Here is a 17,322-nt window from a genome sequence, read left to right as displayed (position 1 = left end):
ACAAGGCGAAACAGACCTCATTCTCACCTCAATCAGGAGCTTTCAAGGCATTCAAGGCTCACCCACTGCGAACCGCTTTGGAAGTTCTATCACTTCCACTGAGGATAAAAAAAAAACTGGATTATCTTGTCTCAACTTCTCCTCTCAAATTGGTTTGGATTCATTTCTTGCCAATTTTGTGGAAGATTGTCATTCAGCGTGCCTCAAATACATCAATGCCGGCACGTTCCGAACCGTGTCGCGGCTATGATGATATTTTTTATAAGCGGGGTGTGATGTTTTGGCAACTGCTGCACGGTACACGGTGGTATCCATCTTTATGTGTATGTGTGTGTGATATTTACAGGCTACCCTCTGAAGGCAGCCAGACTGTACTTAGTCCAGTAGTAAGCTGCGGCCCATCTGGTATGCTGCTGAACCGTCCTGTGGTTCTTACTCTGCCCCATTGTGCCCAGCTAGACACACCTACACCTGACTGGACCCTCACACTCAAGACACAGACGCACCAAGGGGCATGGGAGGTGAGGCAGACTCTGACTGCTACCAAATAATGGATATCTTGTTGAGTGAAGTGGCATTGTTGAACTTTTTTTATTTTTCAGGAGGTGCTTACAGTAGGAGAGGAGACTTTGTCGTCTCCCTGCTACTTGCAGCTGGAAGAGGAGTGTAGTCACGTTGTCATGGAGCAGCTGGGAACGTACAGCCTGGTGGGCCAGTCCTGCCCTCCACAGCCCGCCTGCAAACGCCTGCAGCTGGCGCTGTTCGCTCCAAGAGCCCCCTGCCTGTCCCTGGACTACAGCCTCCGTATCTACTGCATCCATGACACTCCACATGCACTCAAGGTGCTGCTCATGCATTTGTCGCTCTCTGTCTTGTCTTTACTTTTTCCCTATCTTCTTCTTGCCTATCAATCCAAACGCCTTTCTTCCTCTCACTTTGATGTGTAAATCAATCTGGCTGTATAGTCGTGGTGTGAATATTAATAGGTGCATTACTGATAATTCACTTAAAGCTGCAAAAGACCGTTTTTTTTGTGTGTTTTTTTTTTTTATTTAACACATCCACCATGTCAGCTGCGGTTGTAAAGTAAAACTAACAGCCTGGTACAACATAACACACTTGTTCAAAAACTATGAAACAGGATAATAGCACTAGGAGGGGTTCTGTGTCATTTACATGTATAAATCAGCTTTTTATTGGCCACATGTGAGCAGACGTGAAAAAATGAGACCTTTCCTGTCTCTCTCATGAACCTATACAAGTCTCTAGAAGATTAGCTAAAGTTTTTAAACGCCCCTGGACTGTGGATTTTCACGACAGTCCAAGGCACGTGACTTTATGTTCTCGAGTGCCTCGTCTCAGTGCCTCTCTCCGTTCTGCTGACGAAGAGCAAAGGTAGCTAAGATGAACTAATGACCGGCTTCAAGCACAACACAGAGTTCCACAGAGCCTCTTTAATATGACTTAAAGCCATCGTAGTCCTCCGTCCTTACCCGCTTAAAGCAATGGCTCAAAATAGTACAATACAATACAAACCCCCTCAATTATAGACCATGTTCATGCGGTGGCCATTTTCCTCCAGTGTCCTACTCAAGGTGGGACTCAAATGCTGGGATAATGTTTTGTTGCTCTGGTGCAGAGATTTGGTCAAATTGTTATCATTTCAACAGTTAATTGATTTTATCAGCAATTGAAAAGATGATTTGATGTTTGAGAATTAATTCACACTTTTCCTGTCCTACCATGTGACACTACAGGAGTTTTTGCAAGTTTGTCATGGACAGCGATAATATATTTATTATGATTAAGTTATGAAGTAATGGAATAAAGTTATACCTTTTCTTGTATCAAACAGCCACTGAAAAGTTGATGGAGAGTGTAAATCTGGAGGGCCATATTTGATGCCTGTTGGCTAACGTTAGCATTCAACCACTACCTATATCACATTTATGTTGTTTACATCCAGTGTGTTACACTTTAGAGCTTAAATGAATGTGTCCAAGATGTGCACTGATATTTTTAGATAAAGTCACAGCTTTTCTATCGTGTCAATTTTTCAAACAGTAACGTTAGCTAGGAAGTGGTTGAACGCAAACGTGTTTTACCTTGATGTGCGGCCCAATATCCCTCCAGATTTTTACTATCCATCGTGTATTCAGTTTCTTGTAAACTAGGAAGCTTCCCACCGTGAGCGCCATGTCAGAGGAAGACGGCCACAGTTTGAATGTGGTTTATAGCGAGTCAGCACTCCATCCAGGATACGTTGGACTCGCTGGCGTGAAATATCTTGCTTCTCTCAGTCCCTTTTGCAGAAAGTGTTCGCACGCCAGCCGTGGCAGTAAACATGAGCGTGCTCCGTGCACTTTACTGGCATCGCATTACATGATTTCTGGCTGCTGAAGTTCAAACAGCTTTCAGACTGTTAGCTCTCACACATTTCCACTTGGAGACAGCGGCTTAGAGAATGCAAAAGGCATTTTATGATAAAACCATAATAAAACGGATCACTCGACTATGTCCCTAAGCCCGTCTTTCTCCCTCCTCCTCCTCTGTGCAGGAGGTGCTGGACTTGGAGAGGAGTCTAGGGGGAGTTCTGCTGGAGGATCCCAAGCCGCTGCTGTTCAAAGACAGCTACCACAACCTGCGCCTGTCCATCCACGACATCCCTCACAGTCACTGGAGAAGCAAGCTACTGGCAAAGTATCAGGTGAGATGCTCAAAATGCAGCCAATATGAAATAACAGCAAATGTATTGTTGATATATGTTCATATCAGAGCGCAAATTATAAGAATTCAGAATTCTATCAAACTGTTGATTCCTCAAAAACTAAAAACTCTTTATTGACTTCAGTGTAACGCCTATTTTCTTGCAAAATACAGCAAGAGGACTTCCTTCTATTCACTTTATGTTGTAAACATCCAAACCCTCTGCTGCATTCTCTCGGCGGCGGCAGAGAGATTGCAGTCTGAACCCTCCCTGAATAAGTAAACAGGAAATCAGATAGTGGCCCTAATTTATGGACAGTGCACTTTAGAAATAAATTGTCCTCTGACACACGGGCACCCGGTTGGTGGAAACACCCCATATCAAAATAAAGCATGTTGCACTCTCCTTGAATGGAAACCGTGTTCTAGATCCCTCCTGATTGTGTGGCTCGGGACAAAGCCACTTTAATCACAGTGCAGTAGTATTTGTTTTAGCTTTTTTTAACGTTTTTCTCTGTGAACAGGAGATCCCATTCTACCACATCTGGAGCGGCAGTCAGAGACCCCTGCACTGCACCTTCAGCCTGGAGAGAGGCAGCCTGGTGGTGTCGCAGCTCGCCTGCAAAATCTGCGTCCGACAGGTGGAAGGAGAGGGACAGATATTCCAGCTGCACACGGATATTCAGGAGGTAATGGTGACAACCCAAATAACACGGATAAGAAAAGAAAAAGCCACAGAGCTATGCCAAGAAATACAAAACTTCTTCTTCTCTCCCTCTCTGTCAATCCAGACTCTACCGCCGCACTCGCCCCTCCCCTCAGGAGGCAGCTGCCTGCCTTCCTCTCAAGTGGGACCCTATGCCTTTCGCTTGCCTGACTCCATCCGCCAGAAGATCTGTGCCAGCTTGGATGCGCCCAGTGCTCGAGGATGTGACTGGAGACTACTGGCACGCAGTCTGGGCTTTGACAGGTCAGATCTGCCTCACGTGTCGCCGTGCGACAGGAAGTTTTGGTCACGCTTTAGAGTCCAGTGTTGATTGTTCCTCCTACTGTCGACTGATAACTCAGAAGATTTTTCACTGCCTGAGGTTCAGCTGTGTTGGGGTTAAGATTTGGCTTTAACATGAACAGAAATCTAAACAACTCTGAAAAGTATTGTGTATTGTATTGTCTTTTGTTTGTTCTATAATGTTTAATATTAAACTCAGGAATATGATTCCGCAGCCATGCTTTTATTTTTGAGATATTTCATCTTGCTAAGTAGCTAACCATGCCTTGTGAAACATGGCAGTTCGTTGGGCATCTAGATTAGACTGTCAAAATAAAGTAGTACAAGCGGTATTTGTAAGAAACTGTATGCATGACTCAAAGGGACAGTTCACCCAAAAATTACCGGTAGTGCTATTTATCCATCTAGACCATTTTTGGTGTGAGTCGCAGAGTTTAAGAGATGTCTGCCTTCTCTCAAACGTAATGGAACCAACTGGCATTAGGCTTGTTTATACATAAAACCTCAAAAGCTAACTAAGCTGGCTTACGTTACAATTACAAGTAGATGCACACTTCTTTCCGTGAGGTGATGTGGTTGGCTGGTGTAGTTCCTAGGAAGAGAGCCGGAAAACCAGAATAGTCTGAAAGGATAAATGGCAGGCAAGAAGAAGTGTCCATTTAAAAATGTTCATAATCACCGTGGCTTTTTCTTGACGTCCCGCCTTGTCTTTTTTTCTCCACAGGTACTTAAACTACTTTGCAACAAAGCCCAGCCCCACAGGTGTTCTGCTGGACTTATGGGAAGCTTGTCACCAAGCTGACGCAGACCTGGTATCTCTGGCGACCGCGCTGGAAGAGATGGGCAAAAGTGAGGTGCTAGTTGTCATGACAACGGATGGGGATTGCTGATTGGTCAAGGAAACGAGAGAGCAAGCAAGACATTTTTTTTTCTTTTTCTTTTTCTTTTTTTTTTAATCCCACCACCGTGATGAAATGAATATGCACACCCTGGCACAAACCACGAGCCCACAGAGCATTTTGGTTCCTCTCACATGTGCTGTATTACCTCTGCCTCATCTCCCGTCTTCAGCCTCTGTAGCTACACGTTCACCCACTCCCGTGCGGGCCCGTCCCACAACAACTGCTAACCCGATTCAGCTTGAATCCTAACCAAAGCAATGTTGCATCTGCGAGACGTGAAACCAATTTGAGGGTACGAAGGCGTAAAATGGCTGTTAAGTCATCTGTCATACGCGGTGTTGACTTGTCTTCTTCAAAGATTGAGAATGGTGTTATTCTTGTATATAAATAACGGAGCTTTGGGAGAAACAGTAAAGATCCAATATATTCGAGCCCAAACAAACACACAAAAGCTAACGCGGGTTTACACACGTTTCTCGCGCAGCATGAAAAGTGCATGATGTGACACCATCTCACCTCATGGCAGGGGCTTTTGATTTCTCCATCGTCACCCTGCGTGTGCAGTGAATGACGGGCAGCGCCGACCTGTCTGCAACCTCCTCAGGCTACAGACAAACTGGTCATTAACCACCTCCGAATCAGACAGGCCAGGATTTCTTGTCCGTCTGCTCCGACTCTAAATCAGGAACCCAGCCCCTCGAGGTTCGAGGGTTCGAGCACGTCTCTCTGGGCGGGAAATAAAAAGCTGCCTCGTCTTCTTTTGTGGTGGTGGTGGGGGGGGGATTGTGAAGTTTGTTTAAGAATTGGCAGATAACTAGACGGACTGACTCTTTATATTGTACCAACAAATGCCTCAAAGCCTTGGCATATCATTCCAACTCACAGGGGTGTTTCGCTTTCATCTCTCCTCGCATTCCTCTATCGCTCTGCCACACTCCTCCGATCTGCTGAGAATAAACTGCAGGAGAGCTTTTCTGGTCATCCCTTAAAAGTTTCCTTTGGGGAACGCTCTTTAAGTTATTATCCATATTTGTGGATTCTTTTTTTTTACTTCATTGCTGTTACATGCACATAGAAGCTGTTCTGTCATCTGTGCTTGTTCAGGCTACTGAGATGCTGTATTTTTGATTCTAGGCAGAGTTAGGCGCACAGTGGATGTCTCAGAAACAGAACCACGTTCATCTGTTATTTTTAATTCAAAATGTAAAAATATGATGTGGGAAATATGACTAGCGGTGGTCACATGTCCAGGTGAATACACCGGAGGCGTTCTGCTTTGCCGGAACTGTTCAGAGATGAAGATTTCAAAAATGGTTTGGATCAACTCGGCAGCAAGGGACCATCAGATTTACCTCAACAAAAACTGCATTATGTTTTGATCCATCCTATATGTGTTCATCAGACGCCCTGTAACTCATCATGTCTCCCCTGGTTCAACATATTGTTAACCTTTTTACTAAGCTGCCTGCTTTGTGGTCAGGGTCCTCGAGCTATCCGCATTATCAATATTGTTCTGTCAGCTCTTGTCCGACGGGAATCGAAATGCTGTTTTCATGACTTAAGTTCCGTGTGTTATCAAGTCTGTTTGTCTCCTCAAAGCAAAAAAGAAAAAAGTGTTCATATCTTTGAAACCACAAAAACCAAAACACAGGCAGTATCCCTCCTCTTCAGCAGTGAGTCATGTCACTGTTTTGTGTGAATGAACTGAAACTCAAGTGTGTGTGTGTGTGTGTGTGTGTGTGTGTGTGTTGAGTGGGTATATTTGGGCAGGTGGGTGTGCGCACTCAGTGCGTGCACACGCTTAAGATCTGTCATTTCTCTTTGTAAGTGCTATGCAAGTACAAAAGAAAAGCAAAGCATTTTGACTTCTTTTGTTTCCTGGAAGAGTAATTCTATTTTTTCAGATCAGGGCATCGACAGGGTTTTGATTTTGTATCTTAAAGTGGTTTTAAGGGTGGTTTAGCTTTTCTTTTTTCATGATGCTGTTCTCCTGGATCAGAAGAATCGGATCACCAACCACCAACGCTGGAAAAGCACATTAGGGAGAACACAACAAAGTGCTTTGCAATGGCTACAAAACAAGTTGTGACTGACATCATGAACTCGTGCCCTGCAGGTCTTTGCCCGCGAGGAAATATCTGAACACAAACGTTCAGAACTTTGGATCCCTGAACACTGCAGGACTATTTTCTTTGCTCAAATGTTGTTACAAAGACTGGCTAGCTGTAGGCTACAGTGTTTGTTCGTCCAGATTATCTTGAGTACCTGTTGGATCATTTATGCTGGAGCTGGACTGGACTCCGCCTCGCTCCCACAAAGAGAAGATTTTAGCCTTTGTTCAAAAAGACGGACATTTTTACGAAGAAAAAAAAAAACTAAATGGATTCAGTGACATTATTTTATCTCTGTAAAGAACCAATTGTAAATAAACGTCTAGCCTTCTTACCTGTAACTAAATATAATTTTTATGCAATAAATTATATTTCTTAGTTTAACAACAGTGTGTGTTTTGTTGTTATTGGATTACATGTTGTTATTGCAGAACCAAACAATGTGGGATTGGCTCGCATTAAATCCTTAAACTAAATTGCAGGCTTCCTTGGAGCCCCTCGTCAGGGCTAAAATCACCTTTAAATGGCATCTGTGTTTTTATCAATTACACCCCATTTTCTCCGAAAATGCAGAGCGACTCAACCTGTCCCTCTTTGCCTCACACCTCATTGGAAAAATTCCCTTTTGGTCCATTTAGCTTTGAAAGCTTTTTACTGGAAGGTTGTCCGGCCTTCAAATTAACAAGGTTTTAGAGACACTAATAGTGGTCTTCAAGGATTGACTCTGGGCATTCAGATCGAGCAGTTTCTTTTTTTTTTCTTTTTTTTTTACGAGTGCAGGGTGAGTGGGGATTCGTCAGATTAGACTCTTACATCGAGAACAAATATCCCAGTGAGCCATCTGTGGTGAGCGTGCACTGCAGTATGGTCTTTATGGCCGGCAATGCTTTGCACCTGTTTCATTAGATGTGCTCCTAATTGAGGACTGATATCCCACCCTTCAGTGCGTGAGTTAATTGAACCTGTATACGCAAAGTGGCAGTATATAAAAGCAGATTGCAGCTTCAACCCAACCCCTTACCTCTGCACAGGATGTTGTTGTCACCTGTTAATCAGCGAATTAGCAGTGAGAGCATATTCATTTTGAAGGCACGTTAAACGTGTCTTGGGAACACACTGCATGTGATGCCAACACAATGTGAAAGGCTGTCAGCAGTTACTTCAGTTCACAAAATCCAAAGTGATCATATGCATTGAAACATACAGTATCTAGGTTTACGTTACAATGCATCGCAATGCGCAGTGCATCTTAAAAGTAAATGGGAAAATGGGAATTGAATTAATGCTGAGAATCATAATTGCTGAATCAGTATGCTCAAGGTTTTGATTTTAGCCTCTTGGTGGAATGGAGACGAAAAAAAACAAAACATTTGTTGAGTGTGAAATTGGTGCAGATTGGTCCTGCAAAATTAGATCTGTTGTTGCAGGGGTGTAACAGCAGTTCAGCAGCTGTCAGGCTCCATATCTGGATAGTGACTCACTTGATAATGATTAGTTTATGTCCAGTGGTGTCTGCTCATGTGTCAATGAGGGCAAAAAGACCAGATTAAATACACGATCATGGTGCGTCATGTTTGAATGTTAAGAGCATTGTTGGTCTCCTTTTCTTTATTACACGTGTTGTTTTCACGTTCCAGAGATGAGCAACAGCACACTAACAGATATGCAGTCCTATGGCGCCCTCTCCTGGTAAATATGACGGGTAACTCACTTTTTTTAATACAAAAACTGATTTAAACCCGAGAGGCATCAGAAAGAAGATGCAAAGACGATGAGGAACTAACCTATGAAGGAATCGAATTGACTTAAGGTCAAAGGTCAGAATGCTGTAAATGGAGTTTATTCATTTTGGATGTGATTCTGAGGTGAGATTTCTCCACTTTGCTGCAGTGAAATGTAACTAAATGTGTACCTGTGATAGAGTAAGGCATCAGGAAGAAGCCAATGATGAACTGACCTATGAAGGGATTGATTTGACATAAGGTCAAAGGTCAGAATAATATGTAGATCTTTTGACTTAGTTTTGACCATAAAGTAAAAATTCAAGAGATTCAAGTACAATATTTCCAGATTTCATGTATGATAGGAGATGATATTTGGAGTTCTCGACCAAAACAACTATTAGGCTAACAACCGACAAAAAAATGTAATAAAGAACTTTTTTTGCAGTTGTCTTTTTGCATTGCATAAGTCTCCATCTACTTTAGTTGTTTCAGAAAATGGGTAAAATTTTTTGTTGTGATCCAGACATATTTTGTCGCCTATAAAACTTAAGACTTTCTTTCGGTGTGTGGATGACTGAGTTTTAATTTGCGGGTGAACTTATCCTTTAATGTTTACAATATAAGGTAAGTTTTACATGCCTATTAGTTTAATTAAACCATAAGCAACCTTTATAATTCAGTGTACTTCTATCTTTTCAAGAATAAAACAACAACAACAAGAGAAAATTGTGGATATATTTCTCATCAAAAACATAACAAAAAATAAAAACACATAATCAAGTACAAATACTTCTAAGCTACAGTAGTGTGTTGATGGTGTAGTGATTTATAAGTGAAGGTAAAAGATCAAGGAAATGCAACACAACTATTCAAAAGTTGTATTTCAGTGTTTCACTTGCTTGTTTATTCTGTGATATGTCTGAATTTTAATTTTGTGTTTATTTGACCTTTATTGCATTTCATGCACATGCATATCACATATGACAATATCCCTAATTAATTTTGAGTCATTTAAATTACATTTTATTGCTGTTACTATGGCATTTATTACACCCGACTAGCAAATACTTTTATTGTTTGTGTTTCAAAAATGGTATATTGTTAGTAAAAATGTATGTACATATTATGTAGAAAATAGCAAAAGAAAACAACAACAGCAAGTTATGATTATAATAAAGATGATAATAATAATGAAAATGATAACAACAGATTTATTTGGACAGATATCACTAGACATTATTATTTTTTTAATTCAATTCATTACCGGTACATTTCTAAGAACGTGCTTTTATTTTAGAAAATTGTACCGGAAACAAGTAAGCTCAGCAAGACTTCCGGTGTGTCAGAATAATAGCGAGGGTTACATTAACTTTCACGATTTTATTTAAATTTTCCAAAATACCTCTTGGGTAATGCGGGGACTCGTCCTATAAAAAAACACATAAATTAATCACTCTTTTATTGAGCGAAAAGTAAGTTATGACTTGTGAGTCAGTCTGGTGGTTTAGATTTGTGAATATAACAATTGTATTCTGAAAGCGTGTTGCCGGATCTTGTTGTTGCTGCAGCTCACAGGCTGGAGGCTTCTCACTGTCAGCTGACCAGAAACCAAAAGAAGTTCGCCGTGAAATGGATTTCTGTGTCAGTGAAACACTCGTAGGACGGACGGAAGCGGCACCCGGTGAAACGACAGTGAGGTATGTTGTTATTTTATTTACTTAGCCCAGCGTTGGGTCGAGCGGGTTAGCTAGGCTGCTGGAATACACACTTAGCTAAGTTAGCCTCTCAGGTTAGTTTACGTGTCTGTCTGACTAAACAAACAAAATTTGGACTTGTCTGTTGGCGTGAACACCCTGAACATAAACACCACGTCAGAATGAACAATTAACAAGCAGCGTGTAGTGACAATAACTTGGTTAAAACCCAGCTGTCCGCAGTTACCAGAGGCACAAAGTTACTGCTCAGGGTGTCAGGTTTTCGAAAGCGTGTAATTGTTTTTTCTTGGCTAAGCATCATGTGAACACTGGTTCCTCATTAGTGTTACGCATGCACATGATGCTTAAGGATGCAAGGTCAGCTTTGTTCTGTCACGTCCGTCTTCTTTTTACCCCCTTAAATAGTTCAAGTAATAAACCCATTGTGCAAGCAAGTTAGTAAGTCTATTTCTGTCAGTGGCATATCTAAGCTCCCTGTCCAGGGTTCGTACGGGTGCTTGAAATCCTTGAAAGTGCTTGAATTTCAATGTTGTGTTTTCAAGGTCTGAAAAGTGCTTGGATTTTAGTTTAAGTGCTTGAAAGTGCTTGACATTATAACTCTGTGTCTTTCACAAAATTGGGACCAGACTGGATAATTAATTTCTGAAGTTTTTGCTATTATAAAATATAATTTTAGATGTTTACAGCATGATACAATGTACATAACTGTGATAAAAAGTGAAGAAAAAAATCACAAGTATATATATTCCCTTAGATACGTATTTCACCCCAGCAATAAGGTGCTGGAAAATCTTAAAAATGACCCTTAAAAGTGCTTGAAAAGTGCTTGAATTTGACCTTGAAAAAAGTGTACGAACCCTGCCTGTCTCATGACTGCTCCTCTGTGCCTCTGCTACTATTTGTGACATGTGAGGTTGAAATTTTAAGAAAGGCTTGCAGGTGAAAGTGAGATTAAACTGCAGTGACTGCTAAAAGTCAGGAGATTGAATCAAACAAAAGACTGAGTCCTGCTGTGGGAGAGAGCAGAAGCACCAAACCCAAATAGTAATGATTCAAGCACTCGCATTCATTTTGTTGGTGCACCGTGAGAAAAGTCCTCATGTCACATTCCGTACCAACTTAATAAAACTGGTGAGTCATTGCCTGTTTTTGGAGGATGATTCCAAAGGTTAAATGTGTCTCCTTGCACTGCAGCTTCACAGGATCTGGACAACTGGACTGATCTCAACCAGCTACAGCTCAGAGATCTCTCCGGACAATGGCTCCACAGAAAACACGGTCTTCCTTCCTGGAGAAGCACAAGTAAACGTAAGCATCGTCCAAACACCGCTCATGCAGTGCAATGACATGCTTTGCTTTTTTTTTTTTTTTTTTTTCCAACATGCATTTTTCTTCTTTTCCTTCACAGCTCTCTTTTCAACACTTCCTGTCTTGTTCGTCTGCAGCCTCAGCCTTCCCCTTTTCCCCTAGTCTTCACTTTCCCATATTCTGCCTGTAAAATGGACGACTCGGAGCCAGTGCGGCCCAGCCTCAACTCCTCCTATATTCCCAATGCTCTCAGCAACCACCAAGTATCAGAGGATGAGGAGAGCGAGGACCAGAGTCCGTCTGCGTCGCTCCTGCCCAGACATTCATCAGTTCCTCTGGCAGTGCGCTACAGTCCAAAGGACTCTTACAACTTGGTGTACATCATTTTCTTTCTGATGGGCATCGGCTCCCTGTTGCCCTGGAACTTCTTCATAACGGCCAAACACTACTGGCTCTACAAACTGAGTAACGGCACCGACCACAGCGGCAAGGAGGAGCAACATTCAGACCTCAGTGTGAGTGTGAGGGATACCACACATACAACCGGCTAGGTTTATTGTGCATGTGTGTGTACAGGAAGATGCACATAAGGGCCATTCTGCGCGCATTTCACGGTACCATGACTCTCCTCTGAGAGATGTGAGTGTCCTTGTACATCTGATAAAGATCACTTGTAACACATTTATACAATTAGAGACACTCAAAGGCTTGTTCGGGGAAGGGAGAGTAAAAAGAGTCAGTGTGGTCAAGTAGATCTTCTTCCAAACTATGTAGCATTTATTTGTTTCAATAACCAGAATAGAGGGGAAAAAAGCTCCTGTAATCTGCGTCGTCAACTGCAACAACCTCGCAGCCTCAATAACTGTTCTGTCTGAATCTGTACGGATCTCCCAGTAAACCTGCCGTTTGTTGTGATGGTTTACTACCAGAGACAGTCTTTCTGCAGGAAATGTGTCAACATGAGCCTGTTTTTGTAAGAACCGTGCAACTAAAGACTGGTTGTTGTGCAAGACGGGACAAACTCTCTTCTAGTCTGGGATTTATGATTTATTTGAGTTTTGACAATTAATAGCAAATATAAGGAAGGACAGAATATAACAGAAGTTATATTTTTATTTTATGTCTCCCCTCTTCTTTCACTTCCCTTTACACCTTGCGAGACACATTCAAGTAACTTCTTGTCTTTCTTTAACTCTTCACAGGACTACTTTGAAAGTTATCTGTCCATCTCCTCCACGGTGCCCTCTGTGCTGAGTCTGGTACTTAACTATCTCCTAGTTAACAGGTCGATACACACACACACACACACACACACACACACACACACACACACACACAAACAAACATAAACACATGCACACATCTATATGCATAGTACAGGGTTCGTACGGGTGCTTGAAATCCTTGAAAGTGCTTGAATTTCAATGTTGTGTTTTCAAGGTCTGAAAAGTGCTTGGATCTTAGTTTAAGTGCTTGAAAGTGCTTAACATTATAACTCTGTGTCTTTCACAAAATTGGGATCAGACTGGATAATTAATTTCTGAAGTTTTTGCTATTATAAAATATAATTTTAGATGTTTACAGCATGATACAATGTACATAACTGTGATAAAAAGTGAAGAAAAAAATCACAAGTATATATATTCCCTTAGATACGTATTTCACCCCAGCAATAAGGTGCTGGAAAATCTTAAAAATGACCCTTAAAAGTGCTTGAAAAGTGCTTGAATTTGACCTTGAAAAAAGTGTACGAACCCTGATAGTAATATTGTACAGTTTGCTTGTTGGTTCATCTCAGAATGTTTCTGTTACTTTCTCCCTTAACCCTTATATTTGTCATTTGTGTTGATAGTAAATATCTTATGATGTCATACTTTTGTGGATACAATCAGTATTTTACACAAATTGTTCCACAGCACAGATCATCTGCTTCATTTTTGCTTACGTTGATGAGGAACTGAGGAACTTCTTTGTGTCTGCAGGTTGTCTCCAAACGTGAGGATCCTGTCGTCTCTTTTTGTCATCCTGCTGGTGTTCGTGCTGACCACGGTGCTGGTGAAGGTTGACGTGTCCGATGGCCAGATGGAGTTCTTTATCGGCACGCTGGTGAGCGTGGCCGTCGTCAGCGGAGCCTCCAACCTCTTCTCTGGCAGCGTGTTCGGCATCAGCGGGCATTTCCCCATGAGGATTTCTCAGGCACTTATATCAGGTTGAGTACTCATTTTAGGTCCATAACTTGTCTTTGTCCTTCGTACCAATACCTTTTGTAAAATGGTGTTCTTAAATTTGGGACATGGTATTGTCATCATGGCCTCTGTCTGTCTGTGTATGGACAAAATGCTGCCGGCAACTAGAGGATAGGATAAAACAGGCTATAGAGGTGTTGAATGTACATGACAGCTCCACCTACAGAACAGATGGTGGAGATCATTTTGGAGCACCTTGTTGCAAAATGTACGTACTGTTTTGAGATGTTAACACTGGTGTTGCAAAAAATATTTCAGTTCCCCAACACCTGAGAGAAAAGTTCACTGCTTCGCTTCTATATTTGTATCATGTTAGAAGATTACAGTGACATGTGATATTTGTCAATTGATTAACAGGTTTATCGACCTTTTTGACGTCACTGTGTAAAAACAGACCTTGTTCAGAGCAGAATTGTAAAAAGCAGGTAGAAAAAAATTTACAGTTTGTGGGCTCGGAGTTCAGAGTGGGCCTGTGAAACTTGTTGCATGTCATCCCACTCCCTCCCTCAGATCCTGTCAGCTGTCTGCTGTATTACTCTGTATATTTAACATGTACAGGTCATTACGGTGGGACATTAAGCAGCTCTAGCACCTTCAGTGAGCTGACTCTACATGTGTTTTGTCTCAGGTCAGGCCATGGGAGGCACACTGAGCGCAGTGGCATCAATAGTGGACTTGGCAGCAGCGAATGACGTGACAGACAGCGCTCTGGCCTACTTCCTGACAGCTGACGTCTTCATCTTGCTCTGCATTGTCGCATATCTGCTGCTGCCCAAGCTGGCGTATTCAAGGTCGGTAGCAGCCAAAGACGCACACACACACACACACACACACACACACACACACACACACACACACACACACACACACACACACACACACACATCAGACAAACACTACCTATCAAACCTGTACTTTTTATTTACAGATTTAGGTGATCTGATGCAAATTCCGGAAGTGTTTCTTTATAGTTGGTGGCCTTAATCAATTATACATATATATAATATATGAAATGAAATGTTTTTGAGTTTTTGACTCCTCACATCAAAGTTCTATGTTTGGACTGTTGCATCCAAATCCAACACACACACACACTAAATGTATAGAATGTCATTTTGTATTTTTTTAAAATTGGTATTTTATTAGAATACATTTTTTCACAAACTAACATTTAGCATTTTATTGTGATATATTTGATAAACAAGTACTTGTTAATTTGTAAAAGATACTCTTTAATGGATTGGTACCAGTTAATATATTATTAATATTAATTAATGAACAGTTAATTAATATTAATTTTAATCTTTAACAGCAATAAATCAATTAATGATTAACATCCTCCTATGTTCTGTAAAATCTACTTTGATCTGAATGTAGATACTATAGATTATAGTTCATTACTGTGTACTGTTATGTGACACAGTGTCATTCTTCATATGACCACCAGGTGGCGCCAAAGTGCAACTACTTCTGAATAAACTGAACTGTTTCAGTTATTTTGTCCGTGCATTTGTCATTGCAGCTACTGTCTTTTTAGTACAGTAGCAGTGCATATAATAAATAACAATCATTATTTTAATTTAACTCTGCATTTAATACGAGTTGGACTGATGCTATTAGAAAGTTATTTTAACACTTAATTGAAGACAGCTTTATGATCATGTCCTGATAAAACTGCCGTTTAGGGAACAGATTCAGTAAATCTTGTCAAAGTAAAGCTATGGTACAAAAATAAGATTAATATAGAAAGAGTCTCATTAAGGTGAGATTTTAGATATACCTGTGGTTATTCTGAAAAATGTTCCGCTCTTCTTCTCTTCTCTGTAGACACTACATGCAGGCAGCAACATGCACAAGTCCAGGAGTGATAAATGAGGGAGGAGCAGCAGATGGTGCAGAGAGAAGCGTCTCCGTCCCACCGCTGAAACCTATCCTCAGGAAGACGTGGGTGCTCGGCCTGAGCGTCTTCTACGTCTTCTGCGTCTCTATCATGGTGTTCCCTGCAGTGTCCTCGGGGATCCAGTCTGTCCACAAAGACAGCAGCAGCCCCTGGACCACCACTTACTTTGTGCCCCTCACCAGTTTCCTCCTTTACAACGTGGCAGACTTCTGCGGCAGGCAGGCCACCGCCTGGCTACAGGTACCCGGTCCCACCAGCCGAGTCCTGCCTGTGCTGGTGTTGTGTCGCTCTGTCATGTTGCCGCTTTTCATGTTCTGTAACTACCAGCCGAGGGACCACCTCCACCCTGTGCTTTTCACCAATGATGTGTTCCCTGTGGTCTTTAACTGCCTGCTCGGCCTCTCCAATGGCTACCTAGGCACCCTGCCAATGATCTACGGGCCTAAGGTTGTACCTCGGGAGCTGGCAGAGCCCACAGGAGTGGTCATGTCCTTCTTCCTCACTCTGGGACTGGCTGTAGGATCAGCTTTATCCGTGCTTATCGTGCACGTCATCTGACAAACTTATGATTTACAGTGGTGTGTTTGTGCTATACAGCAGACAGTAGCTGGACAGTGATCAACTGTGATGAAAGGTGCACCAGTACATCCAGTTCTCTGCCATGAGGGGAAGGTGCTGCTCATTTCCACTCTCAAAGCCTTAATTCCTTCATACCTCACATTAATGGTTTATGTTTACATTGGAGCTGCAACTATTCATCAGGCCCTAACTACGTTGATAATTGATTGTTTCAGTCATTTTCAAGCAATAATTTCAAAAATGTACTGGTTCCATCTTCAAATGCAAAAGACGAAAAAGAAGCAATTTGGAGACCTAACTTTGGAATTTTTTCACAATTTGACATTTTATAGACAGAACGATGAATCGATTCATCCTGAAAATAATCTGCAGCTTAATCGATAATGAAAAAAGCCATAGTTTATACTTACATAGCTCATGATGTAAAACTCAGGGCGGTGTATGCTATGACTCTTGGTGTCTACATATCAGGAAGTGGTTCTCAAAGCATTAGCAATCAGTACAGTCCATAAGGAATACTTGACTTAACACCAAAGCTTTTATTTTATGAAGCAATTTTTTTTTTTTTTACATGACATGTTTAACACATAACTACTGATTTAAGGGGTAAACTATTGTGGTATACAAGTTGTTTTTCAAGGGGTGTTTGATGTTATTTCAGTTAAAGTTCAATAAACACAGCTGGAAAATGTGGCTAATAAATTGTAAATAAACACGCGGCTGACTCGTGTCAGTTGTTTGTAAACCTTGTGAGTTTGATCAGACATAAACTGAACATTGACATTCATCAGCCTTTTGATTTCTGTCCTCATTTCAAATGTGCACGTGAGTTGAAGTTAGCGAGATTCATTTTACGCTCAGGCTGCGTAATATGTTTGCAGATGGAGACAAACCTTTAACTATATCAGAAGCAGATAATTGTTCTTTTCTTTATTCTTTAAACTCAAAGATTTACTTCCCTTTAGATATTAACTGACACTTCACAACTCTCATGTCATTTGGAAAGTGATCAGTGGCAGAAACATGAAATCTGCAGATTATAGGCTAAAAACACATTTCTCATAAAAGTATAATGTCAAAAGTTAGAGTGCTTAAAAAATGACCCGAACATAACTATAAAAT

At 41.4% G+C, this 17,322-nt stretch overlaps 2 protein-coding genes across 4 annotated transcripts in view; both read left to right on the top strand.

Annotated features, from left to right (window-relative positions):
* unc5b (unc-5 netrin receptor B) overlaps window positions 1–7,117 on the top strand; it is a 55,196-nt gene extending 48,079 nt beyond the window's left edge. For both annotated transcript variants that reach the window (XM_030442511.1, XM_030442510.1), the window contains 6 exons: window positions 347–521; window positions 603–842; window positions 2,558–2,707; window positions 3,231–3,395; window positions 3,498–3,676; window positions 4,440–7,117. In XM_030442511.1, the coding sequence (XP_030298371.1) occupies window positions 347–521; window positions 603–842; window positions 2,558–2,707; window positions 3,231–3,395; window positions 3,498–3,676; window positions 4,440–4,605 (1,075 nt within the window). In that variant the 3' untranslated portion in view covers window positions 4,606–7,117. The remainder of the gene's footprint in view (window positions 1–346; window positions 522–602; window positions 843–2,557; window positions 2,708–3,230; window positions 3,396–3,497; window positions 3,677–4,439) is intronic.
* A 2,893-nt stretch (window positions 7,118–10,010) lies between these two features.
* slc29a3 (solute carrier family 29 member 3) lies at window positions 10,011–16,990 on the top strand. 2 transcript variants are annotated; one of them, XM_030442572.1, is made up of 7 exons: window positions 10,011–10,149; window positions 11,362–11,475; window positions 11,613–11,990; window positions 12,678–12,760; window positions 13,458–13,684; window positions 14,350–14,512; window positions 15,549–16,990. In XM_030442572.1, the coding sequence occupies exons 3-7, from the start codon at window positions 11,667–11,669 to the stop codon at window positions 16,177–16,179; spliced, it is 1,428 nt and encodes a 475-aa protein (XP_030298432.1). In that variant the 5' UTR covers window positions 10,011–10,149; window positions 11,362–11,475; window positions 11,613–11,666; the 3' UTR covers window positions 16,180–16,990. The 2 variants fall into 2 exon arrangements, with proteins under 2 accessions (XP_030298432.1, XP_030298431.1); XM_030442571.1 differs by having other exon boundaries at window positions 11,576–11,990.
* The last annotated feature ends 332 nt before the right edge of the window (window positions 16,991–17,322 follow it).

The sequence above is a fragment of the Sparus aurata genome, chromosome 15, assembly GCF_900880675.1.
Source record: "Sparus aurata chromosome 15, fSpaAur1.1, whole genome shotgun sequence".
In the NCBI taxonomy this organism is placed as follows: Eukaryota; Metazoa; Chordata; class Actinopteri; order Spariformes; family Sparidae; genus Sparus; species Sparus aurata.
This window is presented reverse-complemented; position numbering and strand designations above follow the sequence as displayed.